Below are 19,888 nucleotides of genomic sequence, written 5' to 3'. Positions count from 1 at the left end.
AACATTTTCCCCCACTGGCATCATGATGCAGCGTAGCGACCATAGAGGGTTAAAGGTTTTTATTAATGTGCAACGTCCCTGATCCTTAAACCTTTAAATAAATAAATAAAATAAAATAAATCACTCACCACTTTGCTGACGGCGTCCTTGGCCTTGTCCAGCTCCTGCCGGGCTCGGTCGATCAGGTCCTCGGCGTCGCGGACGCGGGTGCGAGCGCGGTCGGCCTGGCTGCTGGTGTCGTCCACCGTGCTGCGGATGTTCTGCAGCCGGTTCCACTGGGTGGTCAGAGTGTTGTTGATGGTGTTGAGACGATCCAGGAGGCCTCTGTCCACGTCTGAGGGGTCAAAGGTCAAAGCGTTAACGTTATGATTAAGTGAAAGAAAAAAAAAGGCATCCTTAGCACTTCCTGATGATGTCACTACTACTACTCCAGGGATCATAGACCAGAGCGGCATCTCTATGCAAGTGAGAATGACTGATGCATCCTGGGTAATTTAGGGGCAGCGCCCGGCATTTTTAAATTGCACTCAGTGGCTTTTTGTGTTTTGATGGAGCGTAGACTAACTAACAATCAATTTGAATGTTTTATTTTGTGTTTCTTTTGTAGCACTATGTCTCATAATTATTTTGACACCCTCTTTGAAACCCACCGTTCACGCTATCTTGAAAAACTACAATGAATGAATCTACGGTATGCTCCTTTAGCCTCCCACAATGATCAATGACTCCACACAGTGGCCAGAAATGTCTGACCCAGACATCTACACTGCAAAAATTCAAAATCTAACCAAGAATATTTGTCTTATTTCTAGTCAAAATGTTGTTTCTAGTCAAAATAAATCTCATTCTACTTAAAATAAGACACATCACATTTAAAAAGTAGCTTGTTTTTAGACACTTTTTACTTTTTTCAAGCAAATTTTCCACTTGAAATAAGTAGAAAAATCTGATAGTGGAGCAAGTTTTTCCTTCTTATTACAAGCACAAAAAAAACTTGCTTTCACTGGCAGATTTTTCTACTTATTTCAAGTGAAAATTAGTTTGAAACAAGTGAAAATGATCTAAAAACAAGTTAATCTTTAGGTGATGAGTCTTATTTTAAGTGGAAAGAGATTAGTTTTGACTAGAAATGAGACATTTTGACAAGAAATAAGACAAATATTTTTGGAAAGGTTTTGAGTTTTTGCAGTGTACACGTATTTGGAATCACCGGGGAGGTTTTGGCTAAGTGTTGTCTGGAAACAGCCTGTTAATAGACAACTTTTTGTTACTTAGTTTGTCAAGAAGCCAGTTAGGCTGAACTTTTCAATGGAGGGATGCCGGGTGCTGCCCCTAAATTACCCAGGATGCATCAGTCATTCTCATTTGCATAAAGATGCCGCTCTGGTCTATGACTGATGCGTTTAATGACATCATGGCCTCTGGACGTTGGGGTGGTGGGGTTACCTTTGCTGGTCTGAGCCTCCTCCAGCAGCTCCATGATGGCCCGCTCCGCCTCCTTCAGCCGGTCCTCGAAGGCCTTGTCGCTGACGGTCTCCTCGCCCGAGCCCAGGTTGTCGATCAGAGTCTGGAGGTCGTGGAGCTTCTGCCTCTGCTGGTTCACCTGAGACACAAACACACAGATTAAAGGTCTTTGCAGGGTCAGCCCTATGTTCCCACAGCCCTATGTTCCCACAGCCCTATGTTCCCTCAGCCCTGTGTTCCCACAGCCCTATGTTCCCACAGCCCTATGTTCCCACAGCCCAATGATCCCACAGCCCAATGATCCCACAGCCCTATGTTCCCTCAGCCCTATGTTCCCACAGCCCAATGATCCCACAGCCCAATGATCCCACAGCCCTATGTTCCCTCAGCCCTATGTTCCCACAGCCCTATGTTCCCACAGCCCAATGATCCCACAGCCCAATGATCCCACAGCCCTATGTTCCCTCAGCCCTATGTTCCCACAGCCCTATGTTCCCACAGCCCAATGATCCCACAGCCCAATGATCCCACAGCCCTATGTTCCCTCAGCCCTATGTTCCCACAGCCCAATGATCCCTCAGCCCTGTGTTCCCTCAGCCCTATGTTCCCACAGCCCTATGTTCCCTCAGCCCTATGTTCCCTCAGCCCTATGTTCCCTCAGCCCTACTGTGCACTTTGAAGGGCTGGAAAAAATTATATTATAGTGAACAATGGAACTGTGTATTTTCAGGTAAAACCTCTTTTAGGCCGTGAAAATAGGCCGTTTCTTTGGGTCCATTCACAACACTGTATGTTGTAAATCTCTGGGCAGGGCTATTATGGGCTGGCGTTGCTAACGGGAGGAGTGCAGAGAGTCTTCTACTGCAATTAAAGTACTTAGGGGCTATTTGGAGATCATACAACCCAACTTTTAAAAAAATGCTACTATCCCTTTAACTCTCAGCTCAGCTCAGGCTTCTCCACGATGCGTTCAGGCGCGCTCGGCCGTCGACTCACCTTGTCCCTGACCAGACTGTAGCAGGAGGGGCACTGCTGGCAGCCGGGCACCGTGCGGTTGTAGAAGTAGTTCTCCTCGCACATGTCGCATCGAGCTCCGACGAAGCCGGGGCGACACTCGCACCGTCCGTCCTCCTTACACTGACCCGACTGGCTGCCCTCGGGGTCGCAGTCACAGGCTGCAGGTCACACACAAACACACACATTAACATCAACACAATTTGCACTCATTTATCTAGTCCAGTGGTTCCCAAAGTGGGGTACGCGTACCCCTAGGGGTACGTGAGCACATTGCAGGGGTACGTAGAAACATTAATTAATTTATTATCAAGATGATAAGTAGATATTCAGAGTCACTTCAGAAGCCCATTACTGAAATGGTACGTGCGCCACAACTAGTTCCCCCCAGAAGACAACAACCTGTAGCACAGCTTTGTATAGTTGTCAAAAGTATCGATGCAAAACGGCGCATCTGGATACATGACTGGTCTCTAAAAGTATCAATATTAACAGCGCGCCCCCACAGCGCCCGACGCGCGCACTCGACAGACAGAGCAGAGATGCATTGTAATGAATGTAATGAAACAATGGCAACACGCTGGAATTGCACAACTCTTAGTTAGCTTTTCATTTAATAAAAATAAAAAAAATCTGTTATAAGTCCTTTTGATTATAATAAAAATAAAATAATGGAACAATAATAAGCTGGGAGGCACTGCTGCTGTATTGAATATGATGTTATATTCAATATTTTCCTGGGTTAGGTTTTAGTATTGTGACAATCCTACAACTCTGTGAAGACACATTTGACCACAACAAACACCACAACAGCCAGAAACAACTAAAATGCAGGAGAATAGTGTAAAATGTCTTTGTACAAATTGAAGAGAGAAATTGAAATGATTTTCCTTTCTTAATCAGTTGTGTTACGTTCTATATGACCACTTTTGGAGAATCATCAACATGTATAAGGGAGGGGGTACTTGTGGTATGGCAAAACGGCTCAGGGGGTACTTGTGCAAGACAAAAAAAGTTTGGGAGCCACTGATCTAGTCCAATGACAACGTCCGGTGGCGGTAACCACGGTGCTGTTTGTGTAGTTGTCGTCCTTACGTTTGCAGCCGGACGAGCCGAAGCCGAAGAAGTTGACCTCGCAGCGTTGGCAGTGCAGGCCGGTGATGCCGGGCTGACACTCGCACTGTCCCGTTGTGATGTCACACTGACCGTTGGTGGAGCCAATCGGATTACAGTTGCAGCTGCAGCAAGAGAAAGAAAACAGACGACTTAAGTTTAGTTTAAAATAGAGCACTGGAAAAGAGAATAACGACACCACCACTGACTCCCGTGGTAAGAGTTTTGCGCCCCTAGTGGAAGGATGTGGGTATTGCAAAAGCGCCCAGAAAACCCATTCACTCCAATGTATGTGCGTTGCCCACTTGCTTGTAAATTGATGAAAACGGCCGTGTTTTTGTTTTTAGGTGTCTTGGTCATATCAAATTATACTTATAATTTGTTTATTACAAAATGTAGATTGAAACATTAATGTAGACAACTGTTTTGTTTTTTTTTGTTTTTTTTTTACTCGCCTATGTGTTCATGTTTATCTGTAAAGGATCCTCAATGATGCTATTAAAGGGATAGTAGCATTTTTTTAAAGTGGGGTTGTATGATCTACAAATAGCCCCTAAGTACTTTAATTGCAGTAGAAGACTCTCTGCACTCCTCCCGTTAGCAACGCCAGCCCATAATAGCCCTGCCCAGAGATTTACAACATACAGTGTTGTGAACAGACCCAAAGAAACGGCCTATTTTCGCGGCCTAAAAGAGGTTTTACCTGAAAAAAAATACACAGTTCCATTGTTCGCTATAATATAATTTTTTCCAGCCCTTCAAAGTGCAGGAAAAACACAGTTTTTATTTGGACCTAACCAACTCACGTATCCCTCCGCCCAGGGTTAGCGCCCGCCGATCAGCAGTTGGTTAGGTCCAAATAAAAACAGTGTTTTTCCTGCACTTTGAGGGGCTGGAAAAAATTATATTATAGCGAACAATGGAACTGTGTATTTTTTTTCAGGTAAAACCTCTTTTAGGCCATGAAAATAGGCCGTTTCTTTGGGTCCATTCACAACAATGTATGTTGTAAATCTCTGGGCAGGGCTATTATGGGCTGGCGTTGCTAACGGGTGGAGTGCAGAGAGTCTTCTACTGCAATTAAAGTACTTAGGGGCTATTTGGAAAAAAATGCTACTATCCCTTTAACGTGGGTGATCTATAAATGTCCTTAAATTATTGAAAACACCACACTTGCTCATTCACCAACAATGCAGAGATGTCAGTTCTTTTGCAAAACCCACTTTCCTCCACCAGGAGGCGCTTCCATTGGACCAATGCTGTCCTTACTCTCTTTTCCAGTGCTCTAGTTTAAAAACAGTTTAACAGAGTTCACACAAGTTTAGAGGTAAAAAGTTCAGTGGGTTCTTCTGACCGTTCGCAGCCGTCGCCGCTCTGCAGGTTGAAGAAGCCGGGCTCGCAGGCGCTGCAGTCGCGCTCGGCCACGTTGGGGAGACACTGACACTGTCCGGTGACCTGGGAGCAGCCGGTCTGTCGGTCCACGGTGCCGAGGGGAGAGCAGGAGCAGGCTGGGGGAGGACAGAGTTTGTTTAATAACCAGTCAGTTAGTGACCAGTTAATAACTAGTATCAAGACCAATTAAACCAGTCATAACTAGTTATAACCCAGTCAGACCAGTTATGAACCAGTTAACCCAGTTATAGCCCAGTTAACCCAGTTATGACCCAGTTAACCCAGTTTTGACCCAGTTATAACCCAGTCATAGCGCAGTAACCCACTTATGACCCAGTTTTGACCCAGTTAACCCTATTATAACCCAGTCATAGCGCAGTTAACCCAGTTATGACCCAATTTTGACCCAGTTAACCCAGTTATAACCCAGTTATAGCCCCGTTAACCCAGGTATAGCCCAGTTTTGACCCAGTTATAACCCAGTTATAGCCCCGTTAACCCAGTTATAGCCCAGTTTTGACCCAGTTAACCCAGTTATAGCCCAGTTTTGACCCAGTTAGCCCAGTTAATCCAGTTATGACCCAGTTAACCCAGTTATAGCCCAGTTAATCCAGTTATGACCCAGTTAACCCAGTTATAACCCAGTCATAGCACAGTTAACCCTGTTATAACCCAGTTATGACCCAGTTAACCCTGTTAGCCCAGTTATAGCCCCGTTTTGACCCAGTTAACCCAGTTATAGCCCAGTTTTGACCCAGTTAACCCAGTTATGACCCAGTTATGACCCAGTTAACCCTGTTATGACCCCATCATGCATGTAAAGAGTTATAATAAAACATTTCAAAATGCATGTGCAACTCGGGTAAATAAAAGTCTGTTGGTCCAGTCAGATATTTTGTCATTGTAGTTTTCTTAAAATCTCGTCTCGTCTCGTTCTCGTGAGCCCAATCTCGTGTCTCGTCTCGTTCTCGTGAGATGAATGTATCGTCACAGCCCTACTACTGCTACTGCACAGTCAGATCAACCCGAGCAGGTTCCTCTTACATTTGCACTTGTCGGCGGGGTTGGTGGCCAGGGCGTTGCCGTAGAAACCCTCCTTGCAGCGGTCGCAGAAGAAGCCGTCTGTGTTGTAGATGCACTTCAGACACTCTCCGGTCTCGCGGTTGCAGTTGCCGACGGCGTTGGGGTCGATGTTGTCGCTGCACTTGCAAGCTCTGCAGGTTCGGACCGGCCCGTTCTGACCCAGGGGGTCGCCGAAGAAACCGTCGTCGCACAGCTCGCAGCGCTTACCTGCACACAGGGGAGGTCAAAGGTCAGCAATGGCTTCACAACCATAGATATATAAGAAGACTAGACCAGTGGTTGTCAAACTTTTTTACACCAAGGACCCCTAAATTGACACAAGTTAGACCACGGACCCCCATTGGACAAAATTTTGAAGCAAAAACGAGTAATACACAAATATTTGTTCTAAGACTGACTGACTTTTTTAGTCAATGTACGTTCAAATTAGGGCCAATGGCATGAATTTTTGCAAATATTGTAGAGAATTTTTCCAAAAAAGTTTAAAAAAATAAAAAAAAAAGTTAAAACTTTTGTAGAAAAAAGTGGTAAAATTTCTGTAGATAATGATTCTAGAAAAAAGTGGTGAAATTTCTCAAAAAAAAGTTTTTAAAAAATTCTAGAGGCCACAAAAATAGGCCGTTTCTTTGGGTCCATTCACAACACTGTATGTTGTAAATCTCTGGGCAGGGCTATTATGGGCTGGCGTTGCTAACGGGAGGAGTGCAGAGAGTCTTCTACTGCAATTAAAGTACTTAGGGGCTATTTGGAGATCATACAACCCCACTTTAAAAAAAAATGATACTATCCCTTTAAAGTAATAGCTACATACTGATTTATTTTTCACAGAGTTATGAATCGTTTTTTTTTGTGAAGATGACTGGATCACCATCTACTGCACTGAATCTGCAGCCAGAGTCAGAGCAATTTGCCCGTTCCAATATGGCCGACTGTCCAGGTGCAGTGTGTGTGTGTGTGTGTGTGTGTGTGCGTGTGTGTGTGTGCGTGTGTGTGTGTGTGTGTGGTTACCTGTGGTTCCTGTGGGGCAGTTGGTGCAGACCACCTCCCGGGTTTTGGGGACGACGGCGCAGGTGGCGCCGGCCGGACAGGGACACGGCTGACAGTCACCTGACGTCCCCTGGGTGGCGTCGCCGTAGAAACCGTCTTTACAGCGCTCGCAGCTGAGACCGGCCGTGTTGTGTTGACAGTCACAGGCGCCTGACGGACAAACGGTCAGAGTTTAATAACCAGTCAGTCAGTGACCAGTCAATAACTAGACCAATTAAACCGGTTATAACCAGTTATTATAACCCAGTCAGACCAGTTATGACCCAGTTAACCCAGTTATAACCCAGTTATAGCCCAGTTAACCCAGTTAACCCAGTTATAACCCAGTCATAGCACAGTTAACACAGTTATGACCCAGTTAACCCAGTTTTGACCCAGTTAACCCAGTTATAACTCAGTCATAGCCCAGTTAACCCAGTTTTGACCCAGTTAACCCAGTTTTGACCCAGTTAACCCAGTTATAACCCAGTTAACCCTGTTATAACCCAGTCATAGCGCAGTTAACCCAGTTAACCCCGTTATAACCCAGTCATAGCCCAGTTAACCCAGTTATGACCCAGTTAACCCTGTTTTGACCCAGTTAACCCAGTTATGACCCAGTTAACCCAGTTATAACCCAGTCATAGCACAGTTAACACAGTTATGACCCAGTTAACCCAGTTTTGACCCAGTTAACCCAGTTATAACTCAGTCATAGCCCAGTTAACCCAGTTTTGACCCAGTTAACCCAGTTTTGACCCAGTTAACCCAGTTATAACCCAGTTAACCCTGTTATAACCCAGTCATAGCGCAGTTAACCCAGTTAACCCCGTTATAACCCAGTCATAGCCCAGTTAACCCAGTTATGACCCAGTTAACCCTGTTTTGACCCAGTTAACCCAGTTATAACCCAGTTAACCCAGTTATAACCCAGTCATAGCGCAGTTAACCCAGTTTTGACCCAGTTAACCCTGTTATAACCCAGTCATAGCGCAGTTAACCCAGTTATGACCCAGTTAACCCAGTTTTGACCCAGTTAACCCAGTTATAGCCCAGTTAACCCAGTTATAACCCAGTCATAGCGCAGTTAACCCAGTTATGACCCAGTTAACCCAGTTTTGACCCAGTTAACCCTGTTAAAACCCAGTCATAGCACAGTTAACCCAGATTTGACCCAGTTCATCCAGTTATAACCCAGTCATGACCCAGTTAACCCAGTTATGACCCAGTTAACCCAGTTATTACCCAGTTAACCCAGTTATAACCCAGTCATGACCCAGTTAACCCAGTAATAACTCAGTTATAACCCAGTTATGACCCAGTTATGATCCAGTTAACCCAGTTATGATCCAGTTAACCCAGTTATAACCCAGTTAACCCAGTTATAACCCAGTTTACCCAGTTATAACCCAGTTTACCCAGTTATGACCCAGTTAACCGAGTTATAACCCAGTTATGACCCAGTTAACCCAGTTTTGATCCAGTTAACCCAGTTATAACCCAGTTAACCCAGTTATGACCCAGTTAACCCAGTAATAACTCAGTAATAACCCAGTTACAACCAGTGATTGTCACCTGTGTCGGGGTTGCAGGCGTCACTGTGTCCGTTACAGTTGCAGGCTTCACAGGAGCTGAAGGCTCCGAGCTCCGGCCGAGCGCGTCGGTATCCCACAGTGCACTGCTCACAGTGTTGCCCCTGGTAACCCTGAGGGCAGGTGCACTGCTCCACCCAGCGGGCCGGCACACCTGGACCCCGCCTCGCTGTTACCAAGGAGACGTCGTCGAGGTAACCAGCGCCTGGAGAGACAGACCCATTAACACCTGACAAGTGACCACAACATCTGAGGCTGTTGTGACTGTTGTTGTTGTGTAGATGGTGTGTAGTTGTGTAGTTGTTGTGTAGTTGCGTAGTTGTGTAGTTGCGTACTCCTCTCGCTGTAGGTGCCTCTGATCTTGACGGCCGTCAGGTTGTGGAGAAGCTTCTGGAAGTCGGAGTGACTGATGGTCGGTCTCCACGGGTAATCAGTGCTGTCATGGAGCCTGGACCAGAACCAGATATATATAATATATTATATTATATAATAAAAACAAAGAACTCCCAAATCTAAATGAAACAGAGCAGAAAGACGAATAGCTAATCGTATTTAATCTGCCCCTTTATTTTAGATCAGTGGTTCTCAACTGGTGGGTCGGGACCCAAAAGTGGGTCTAGACCCGTTCTGGATGGGTCGCGGACAGCTGATCAAAAAAGTAAATAATATTTAATGCACATCTGATGTTGGACATGTCTTTTATTTTGAAAAATAACTTATTTTGAAAGACACGAGACACGTGAACACATGCAGTTGTAATGCTCCTCCTCACTTTCTTTCTTATTTGCTCCATTTGCTCTGAATGCAAAGATATCAGTTTCTTATTAATGTGGCCTGATGCAGTGAATCTTGTTTTGTTTTGTGGGTCTTTATTTTGTGCAATTTCATATTTATTCACTTTTGTGAACATGCTCTGAATGCAGAGATGCATTAGAAGTCAAATATATCGTTTTGTTGGTCTCCATTTTGTGCAGTTTGATATTTTTTTATTAACTTCTGTACATGCAGTTGTCATGGTAACTCCTCAGTTTCATTCATGTGCTCTGAAATGCACTTTGCTCAATAAAGAGCTAAATGAGTTTTTAAAGGCTTTAAAAAAAATTCTTGGTTTGAATTCTATAAAAGTGGATCGCAACTTAATGACCATGAGAAGATGTGGAGCCCAGAGTGAGACTAGTGGAGAACCCCTGCTTTAGATTATGTCACAAATAATTTAAAGCAGGTTTTCCACGACCAGTTACTATTAGACTTTGAAACATTCTGAAACATTGAAGTCCGCCAGCCTGTGACTTTTACTAAAATGATGTTGGGCAGCAGCCTCCTTTGTTAAATACAATAAATATTATTCACACAAAAAATATCGGTCATGTTTTCTCATTTTTACATAATCGCCACCTTCCTTCATTGGACGACCAGAGAATTCACCGAACCTGAACCGGATATACTTCACCACACAACAAACAGACTTGAACTGAATCCCGATCCGGATCAGAAGGACAGGTTTTGGTTTTCCGGTCCACCAACCAACTCACCTGAACACGTATGTCTGCATGTTCTCGTTGGGGTAGGCGTTGCCCTGGGCGATGAGGGGCACGGCCACCCTCAGCCCCGCCCCCTCCAGGACCAGGTCCTCGGCCGACAGACGGGTGTCCCGCCGGTCCACACGGAAACTCAGGGTCAGGTTCTGCCCGTAGCTCAACATCTGGTTCCCCAGGAACTTCTCTGTGGGTCGGACCGGGAGTCAGAGTGTGTGTGTGTGTGTGTGTACAGGTGTGTGTTTAAGTGTGTTTAAGTGTGTATTTAAAAGGTACATTGTGTAGGAATTCCTCCCATCCAGCGTTATGATATGAACGGCTAATTCAGAGCTGAAAGGAACACTTCACTTTGTTGATGGGGGGGGGTTACTGGTTAAAGGGATAATAGCATTTTTTTTAAAGTGGGGTTGTATGATCTACAAATAGCCCCTAAGTACTTTAATTGCAGTAGAAGACTCTCTGCACTCCTCCCGTTAGCAACACCAGCCCATAATAGCCCTGCCCAGAGATTTACAACATACATTGTTGTGAATGGACCCAAAGAAACGGCCTATTTTCACGGCCTAAAAGAGGTTTTACCTGAAAAAAAATACACAGTTCCATTGTTCCCTATAATATAATTTTTTCCAGCCCTTATAGTTAAATTATATTATAGTGAACAATGGAACTGTGTATTTTTTTTCCAGGTAAAACCTCTTTTAGGCCGTGAAAATAGGCCGTTTCTTTGGGTCCATTCACAACAATGTATGTTGTAAATCTCTGGGCAGGGCTATTATGGGCTGGTGTTGCTAACGGGAGGAGTGCAGAGAGTCTTCTACTGCAATTAAAGTACTTAGGGGCTATTTGGAGATCATACAACCATACAACAAAAACAGACTGAAGAACCAAATAATCGATTTTCCTGAATAGACAACAGGAGAAGTTACACAATGTCCCTTCAAGTGTGTGTGTACCTGGGGCAGAGCCTAACTGAACCCCAAAATGTTTAAACAGTCGCACTTGACACCCAGTGCTTCCACTCATTACCCCTTTAAACATATTGCCCTGTTGGTCTAACTAAGAATAAATTTGGAACAAATCAGAGCAAATCAAATCAAACTAAATGTGTAAACAAACAATCATACAGTCTGTTTGAAATAACTCACCATTAAATAAAACTAAAATATAGATAAAGCTACTATTAATTCAGCTCCATTAAATTGGCTGCACTTGTTTTACTTTCATATAGGAAATGTTGGTAATTATATTATTATTTATTGGGCCTATATAATCTTTTTGTTTTAGCACCATTGTCATAATATTTCACAAGTTTTTTAAAATTTAATTCACTGAGATATCTGCATCTATATTTTCCTGTAGGCTATCCAAGCAAACAAAATTCAATCTTAGTCAATATTCATCCATTTCTTAGTCAATATTTATACATTACTTTCCATTTTGTATAAGTGCAGTTGTAACTACACTACAACTAAAATTATAGAAGCCAGCAAGACGCACAGAGACCGGGGATCACCCAGGGCCCAGCGCTCTGTTAATGCCTGTTAATTCCTCCCTCCCTCCCACCCGGAGAGGAGAGCAAGGCTACCTGACTGCTGTTCCTGCAGGTCATTGTCAGCTGTTTCTTCCCCCTTAATTCCCCGAGGGATAACTCCGCTTCATCGTGGCGCGCTAAACGCTGTCTGACGAGGCTGATGTGCTGAGAATCCGGTACACGTGCGCGACGGTCACGTCGTCAGGTTTTTTTTGCTTTGTTTTGTTTTTCACGGGGCCTTTGTTATTTTGCGGGGCCCTACGCAACGCGCGTAGTGTGCGTATTGGGTGAACCGGTACTGACCTGGGGCGATGAAGTACATGGGGAAGTAATCCTCTGAGATGAGGGAGACTTCCTGTCCACTGGGAGACCACTGGACCGGCACACTGGACCCGTCACGCTGCTGCCCGGTCCACTGCTCGTCATCTAACACACACACACACACACACATACGTTAAAGCGATAGTTCACCCAAAATTGAAATTTCACCCATTATCTCCTCCCCCTCATGTGGACTAAGGGCTGGGAGAAGTTTCAGAGTCCTCCGTGGCTTCTCTGAGTTACAGGGGGTCTCGGCGTAGCAGTGCATGTCCATATAACGGTTGTCAATGGATACCAACTGTCTTCATTACAAAAAGACACACCAAAAAACATCCAGATACCTCCATGCTGCTCGTATGTAATGTCCCTCTTGTATTGAAGCCCACGAAATGCGAAATTGTCCCGAAAAAAATGAAATAAGTCTCTATTTCAAGTTTGTTTTGTAGCGGAAGCTTATCGAAGCTCCTCTTCCCGGTTCGTCAAATTTGGACGAACCAGGAAGAGGAGCTTCCGCTACAAAACAAGCTTGAAATATAGACTTATTTACCCTGGGTTCTGCCTGCAGGTGTTAGTTACCTGAGCTGAAGGCGGAGCTGACGGCGTGGACGCTGAAGCCTTCGGCGCTGTCGCACACAGACGAGTGCAGGAAGCAGAAGCAGGGGGTGCAGCCCTGAGGGTTGGACGGGTCCAGGTTGAAGAAGCCCAGTTTACACCTGGAGGAGGGGGTCAAGGGGGGGGGGGTAGAAGTCAGAGAGTTCAGAGAGGCAGGGGGCAGGAGTGAAATGCATCCTGGGTAATGCTGTCTGTGTGTGAGTCTGTGAGTGTGTTACCGGTCGCAGCTGAAGCCCTCCACGTTGTCCTTGCAGCGACACTGACCCGTGTTGACGTCACACTCCTGAGTGCTGCCAGACGGCGAGCAAGAGCAGGGCCTGACGGGAGAGAGAGAGAGAGGGACAGGGTCACACACACACCAACACACACACCAACACACACACAGTAAATAACTAAAGACTAAATAAAAACTAAAATGAAAAAACTAAACTCAAACTGATTCATCACTTGCTGAACTCACTAAAACTAAAATAAAACAAAAAAGCAAAGTGAGAAACTAAATAATAACTAGAAGGAGCATTTCCTAACGGAAAATGCGTGTGAATGCTGAAAGCCATTCCTGAACCATGCTGAATTAGCAGAATAAATTGATGAAGACATGCGGAATGACAGGCAAGAAACATGTCTAAGACAGGAATTGAACCAACAACTTCAGTGAGGCAGTCCACAGAACGGCAGAAAGTAGTAATAATAAGTATAAAGAAAAATGGCGGAGAGGAAGAACAATAGTGTGAGTGCTGAAAGCAAAAACTAATGAACATTTAAAACTATAATAACCTTGACACACACACACACACACACACAGGACCAGCAGAGGGCGCTCACAGCTGATCTCAGACCAGCACCAGGTCTACAACAGTGATAATCAATACATTTAACATGTATTGATCTGTTTGTATCATCATCATCATCATCGTCATTATTATAGTAGTTTTCTGTGTTTGTGTGTAAATTACATCTGTTTCTAAAAGGCCAGGTTGTGTATTTTATTGTGAAGTTCCAGACTTTTTGGTTCTTTTTTAGATGTTTTTAAAGCCTTTTATGTCTTTATTCTCTTTACACTGCAAAAAACTCAAAATCTTACCAAGAATATTTGTCTTATTTCTAGTCAAAAATGTAATTTCTAGTCAAAACAAATCTCATTCTACCTAAAATAAGACTCATCACATAAAAAGTAGCTTGTTTTTAGACACTTTTTACTTCTTTCAAGCAGATTTTCACTTGAAATAAGTAGAAAAATCTGATAGTGGAGCAAGTTTTTCTTTCTTATTACAAGCACACAAAAAACATGCTTTCACTGGCAGATTTTTCTACTTATTTCAAGTGAAAATGTATTTGAAACAAGTGAAAATGATCTAAAAACAAGTAAATTTTTAGGTGATGAGTCTTATTTTAAGTGGAAAGAGATAAGTTTTGACTAGAAATGAGACAGTTTGACAAGAAATAAGACAAATATTCTTGGAAAGATTTTGAGTTTTTGCAGTGATTTGGACAGAACGGTGAAGACAGACTGTGTTGTGAACAGACCCAAAGAAACGGCCTATTTTCACGGCCTAAAAGAGGTTTTACCTGAAAAAAATACACAGTTCCATTGTTCACTATAATATAATTTTTTCCAGCCCTTCAAAGTGCAGGAAAAACACAGTTTTTATTTGGACCTAACCAACTGCTGATCGGCGGGCGCTAACCCTGGGCGGAGGGATACGTGAGTTGGTTAGGTCCAAATAAAAACTGTGTTTTTCCTGCACTTTGAAGGGCTGGAAAAAATTATATTATAGCGAACAATGGAACTGTGTTTTTTTTTTCCAGGTAAAACCTCTTTTAGGCCGTGAAAATAGGCCGTTTCTTTGGGTCTGTTCACAACACTGTATGTTGTAAATCTCTGGACAGGGCTATTATGGGCTGGCGTTGCTAACGGGAGGAGTGCAGAGAGTCTTCTACTGCAATTAAAGTACTTAGGGGCTATTTGTAGATCATACAACCCCACTTTTAAAAAAATGCTACTATCCCTTTAATTTTTAGGTGATGAGTCTTATTTTAAGTGGAAAGAGTTTAGTTTTGACTAGAAATGAGACATTTTGACAAGAAATAAGACAAATATTCTTGGAAAGATGTTGAGTTTTTGCAGTGATTTGGACAGAACGGTGAAAACAGACTGACGGTGACACACACAGTGTTGTTGTTTCTTTAATGAGTGATATCACAGAGTGGGGGGGTGTGTGTGTGGGGGGGGGGGTCAGAGCGGCGGTTCTGGTTGTGGTTGTGGTCCGTACCTGCAGCCGGCCTCGGTCAGACTGTGGTATCCCGGCTGGCAGCGGTCGCACTTCTCTCCGGTCACTCCGGGTTTACAGGCGCACATCCCTCTGTTGTCGCACTGAGGAGAGGCCGAGCCTGAGGACACACACACACACACACACACACACACACACACACACAGACACACACACACACACACAGACACACACAGACACACACACACAGACACACACACACACACACACACACACACACAGACACACACACACAGACACACACACACACACACACACACACACACACACACACACACACACACACACACACACACACACACACACACACACACACACACACACACACACACACACACACACACACACACACACAGCTGTAAACACGGCTCCATTCCTGTGGTTTCTCCATCGTTACGCCACATCGTCGCGTGTTTTAATCACAGCAACCACAGGGAGTGCAGCCAAAAGAAAACAAAAAAACACCCCAAAAAAAACCTGTTTTCCTCTTTCTGCACGTGAGACTCTTCTTCAGCAGAAAAATACTTTGTGTTTTGGTTTTTTTCGTGTCCCATCATGCACTCTGTTGATTCGCTCCGATGGGAATCAGCCCGCAGAGCCGAGGAACGTCTCGTATCCCTCCGCTGTTTTTTTGTTTGTTTTAACCACAAATGTCTAATGTCTAAGTTCCAGATAATTCAAATAGTTCTACTAGTTTACTAATGTTTAATGTATTTAATCTGTGCAATTTCTTAATCTAAGTTTTGTAGCTGTGTTTATTTATTCATGATACCTTTTCACTGTATTTGTATTATTGCACTTATTGTATTCAGTATATTTTATCCTTCTTTAGCCTGACCAGGGACAAAGACTGCACATTAGCTGAAGCTAGACGTCTTGTATGCATCGCATTTTTCATTCTTTGTGGCAATGTTGTAGCTATGTATCGTCCCCGTTAAATAAACATTAAAATAAATAAAAATAAAATAAAGTATCTGTGAGTTTTTTACACCATCTCCCTGTGCGATATTTCACAAATAAATAATCTGAAAAGAACACAAGGAGTGATGAGTTTATCTTTGTGTCTTCTTATTGAAATATGACCTGAGCTCAGCTTGATGGATGGCTCTGGTTACTATTTCAGTAAAATGATAAATGTCTGTAAATGTTGCTCAATCCAACGATGATTTATGGTTTTAATTAAACCAAGAACCACCGGTGCTCTGAGTCAACTCTGCTTTAGATTTTAGTAGGGGTGGTGGGGTGGGAGGAAGAAGAAGAAAAGTAGGAGGGAGAAGAAGGAGGAGGAAGAAGAGGAAGAGGAAGGAAGAAGAGAAAGAAAGGGAGGAGGAAGAAGAAGGAGGAGGAGGAAGAAGATGACGAGGAAGGAAGAAGAGGAGGAAGAAGAGAAAGAAAAGGAGGAGGAGGAAGAAGAGAAAGAAGAGAAGGAGTAGAAAGAGGAGGAGGGAGAGAGAGGAGGAGGAAGAAGAGAAAGAAAAGGAGGAGGAAGAAGAAGAGAAAGAGGAAGAAGGAGTAGAAGCCTCCTTCTAGGAAGAAGAGAAGGAAGAAGAGAAAGAGAAGGAAGAAGAGGAAGAGGAGGAGGAGGAAGAAGAGAAAGAAGAGAAGGAGGGAGAAGGAGGAAGAGGAGGAAGGAGGAGAAAGATAAGGAGGAGGAGGAAGAAAGAAGAGAAAGAGGAGGAGGAGGAGGAGGAGGAAGAAGAGAAAGAAAGAGGAGGAGGAGGAAGAAAGAAGAGAAAGAGGAAGAGGAGCAGAAGGAAGAAGAGGAAGAAGAGAAAGAGGAGGAAGAAGAGAAAGAGGAGAAGGAGGAAGAGGAGGAAGGAGGAGAAAGAAAAGGAGGAGGAGGAGGAGGAAGAAAGAAGATAAAGAGGAAGAAGGAGAAGGAAGAAGAGAAAGAAGAAGAGAAAGAAAAGGAGGAGGAAGAAGAAGAGAAAGAGGAAGAAGGAGGAGGAGGAGGGAGAGAGAGGAGGAGGAAGAAGAGGAAGAAGAGAAGGAGGAAGAAGGAGGAGGAAGAAGAGAAAGAGGAGAAGGAGGAAGGAGGAGAAAGAAAGAAAAGGAGGAGGAGGAAGAAGTAGGAGGAAGAGAAAGAAAAGGAGGAAGAAGAGAAAGAGGAGAAGGAGGAAGAGGAGGAAGGAGGAGAAAGAAAAGGAGGAGGAGGAAGAAAGAAGAGAAGGAGGAAGAGGAGGAGAAGGAAGAGGAGGAAGAAGAGAAAGAAAGAAGAGGAAGAATAAAGAAAGAGGAGGAAGAAGAGAAAGAGGAGGAGAAGGAGGAAGAAAGAAAAGGAGGAGGAGGAAGAAAGAAGAGGAGGAAGAAGAGGAAGAAGAGAAAGAGGTGTGGGCTCACCGATGGAGTTGCAGCTGCAGGGCAGGCAGCGGCCGCTCTGCTCTCTGTAGTAGTTGTCAAGGCAACGCTCGCAGTTGGGCCCGTCGGTGTTGTCGCTGCAGCTCCTGCAGTGGCCGCCGTGGCCCGTGGCCCGGTACAGCTCCGCGTCGAAGTAGCACTCGGAGCTGCGGCCGTTGCAGTCGCAGGCTGAGGATGCACACACACACACACACACACACACACACACACACACACACACATCCTTGTAAATCTATCTTTGTGAGGACATGTCGTTGACATAATGTATTCCCTAGCCCCTTACCCTCTAACCTTAACCATCCAAAACAAATGCCTAAACTTAACCATCACTCTAGACCTCATTTAAACCTAATTATAACCTAACGTCTTAAAGGGACAACGAGGAGTTTTGGAAAAGCGAAGTGTTTTCACACTACATTTATGAGCCTCCGCACGCACCGTAGAATTCTTGAAGGATTAAAACCTGGGTGGACAACCCGCTCAACTAGCTGCTGGAAAGCTACAGGGGCCAAAACCCCTTTCTGGGGTCATTCTGCTGGTGAAATGATGTAGATGTAAATGCAAATATTTAGGTACTACAATGGCGCTAATAGTCATACAACTGTAACATTTGGCAGAGAGTATCTTGACACATAGGGGGAGGCATGAAAAAAAGATTCTGGGGTTTGTTGCAACTTGATTTTAAGATATCACCCTCAACATCCCAAAAAAGACCAAAAAAAGGTACTGTTCACCTGACAAATTCTCATGAAAATGATTATTTTTCAGCACTTTATGGAGAATATCTATGCCTAACATGTATATAGAAAACTTCCTTAATTCATAAGCTTCCATATGAGTCCAAGATAGCCTTTCTATCTCAAAAGCTCCACTTGCTGTGGCCAACGGTCTTCTCTATCTATCTGTTCACTTAGAGGAGACCAGAAATAGAATGGTTTCTGATCATGCCAGTTAACATGTAGTTTTTCACAATAGGTGTTGCATTGTTTGGAGACAGCCTGTAGCTTTCCAGTAGCTAGTAGAAAGGCTATCTGGGACTCATATGGAAGCTTATGCTTTTTGGGATGTTGAGGGTGATATCTTAAAATCGAGTTGCAACAAACCCCAGAATCTTTTTTTCATGCCTCCCCCTATGTGTCAAGATACTCTCTGCCAAGTTTTATAGTTGTATGACTATTTATGCCATTGTAGTACCTAAATATTTGCATTTACATCATTTCACCAGCAAAACGACCCCAGAAAGGGGTTTTGTCCCCTGTAGCTTTCCAGCAGCTAGTTGACCGGGTTGTCCACCCAGGTTTTAATCCTTCAAGTTCCTAGAGATCATTTCTGCTGTCAAACCTTTTACAACGCTCCGTGTCCGTTTTTCAAAAAACTGGGATTTTGCCCCCTGGGTATCACAACGTAGCATGTACAAGAACACACACACACAGCCAGTTGTGTTAAACAGCTGTGACAGATGTGCTGCGGCGTGAGAAGAACACACAGTTCTGCAACCGTGACGTGAATGTACAGGAACTACAACTCCCACAATCCCCCAGGAGACGACACAACAGCAGCAGCTGTCCTGTCGTCACGGTCAGGGCCGTTGCTAGGAATTCTGGGCCCCCTTAAAGAATACTAAAGTGGGCCCCTCCCCCTAACTTTTCCTTTTTTTTTCTTAGACTACGTATGTATTATCGTTTTTTATTTAGCCTTCTTTGTTTTGATGCTAATGCAGCATTACACTGCAAAAACTCAAGTATCTTAGCAAGAATATTTGTCTTATTTCTAGTCAAAATGTCATTTCTAGTCAAAACAAATCTCATTCTACTTAAAATAAGACTCATCATATTAAAAGTAGCTTGTTTTCAGACACTTTTTACTTCTTTCAAGCAGATTTTCACTTGGAATAAGTAGAAAAAATCTGATAGTGGAGCAAGTTTTTCTTCCTTATTACAAGCACAAAAAACTTACTTTCACTGGCAGATTTTTCTATTTATTGTGAATTGAAGTGAAAATGATCTAAAAACAAGTTAATTTTTAGGTAATGAGTCTTATTTTAAGTGGAAAGAGATTAGTTTTGACTAGAAATGAGACATTTGGACAAGAAATAAGACAAATATTCTTGGAAAGATGTAGAGTTTTTACAGTGTACTATGAGTATTAGTCAGGGTCTTACGCAGAATAAATCAGTCATACAGAGATTAGACTACTGGGGTTTTTTATGGGCCCCACTGGGCGCTGGGCCCCTAGAGTTATCACCACCTTTCTCCCCTAGACAACGGCCCTGTCGTCACGGTAACAGACAGACAGACTCACGCAGACACTCGTTGGCGTTGTCGGCGGTGGCCCTCCTCCACGGCCGGTCGTTGTAGAACGGTTTGCACACGTTGCAGTCGTCGCCGTCCGTGTTGTGTTTGCAGTTGCACACCAGCCGCCCGCCGCCGTTCCTCGCGCACTCGCTGCCGTGGCCGTTACACTTACACCTGACGACACACACACACACACACACAGACACACACAGACACACACAGAAAATATAAAAACAGCAAACCTAATATTGGAACAAGGAGT

General features: G+C 43.9%; 1 protein-coding gene across 1 annotated transcript in view; it reads right to left on the bottom strand.

Moving 5' to 3' along the window:
- Nucleotides 1-19,888, bottom strand: part of lamc1 (laminin, gamma 1) — an 84,840-nt gene that overhangs the window by 12,492 nt on the left and 52,460 nt on the right. The window contains exons 4-19 of the mRNA XM_085805153.1: nt 19,634-19,800; nt 17,315-17,500; nt 14,957-15,074; nt 12,902-13,000; nt 12,648-12,784; nt 12,054-12,176; nt 10,217-10,406; nt 9,020-9,132; nt 8,668-8,889; nt 7,075-7,263; nt 6,028-6,273; nt 4,946-5,099; nt 3,574-3,716; nt 2,461-2,639; nt 1,447-1,603; nt 129-334 (exon numbers count right to left, since the gene is read on the bottom strand). Coding sequence (XP_085661279.1) covers nt 129-334; nt 1,447-1,603; nt 2,461-2,639; nt 3,574-3,716; nt 4,946-5,099; nt 6,028-6,273; nt 7,075-7,263; nt 8,668-8,889; nt 9,020-9,132; nt 10,217-10,406; nt 12,054-12,176; nt 12,648-12,784; nt 12,902-13,000; nt 14,957-15,074; nt 17,315-17,500; nt 19,634-19,800 — 2,629 coding nt within the window. The remainder of the gene's footprint in view (nt 1-128; nt 335-1,446; nt 1,604-2,460; nt 2,640-3,573; nt 3,717-4,945; nt 5,100-6,027; nt 6,274-7,074; nt 7,264-8,667; nt 8,890-9,019; nt 9,133-10,216; nt 10,407-12,053; nt 12,177-12,647; nt 12,785-12,901; nt 13,001-14,956; nt 15,075-17,314; nt 17,501-19,633; nt 19,801-19,888) is intronic.

This window comes from Trachurus japonicus, chromosome 17, assembly GCF_045865225.1.
Source record: "Trachurus japonicus isolate A0001 chromosome 17, Traja_1.0".
NCBI classification, from domain to species: Eukaryota; Metazoa; Chordata; class Actinopteri; order Carangiformes; family Carangidae; genus Trachurus; species Trachurus japonicus.
The sequence above is the reverse complement of the archived record's forward strand: the minus strand, read 5'-3'. Positions and strand labels throughout refer to the sequence as shown.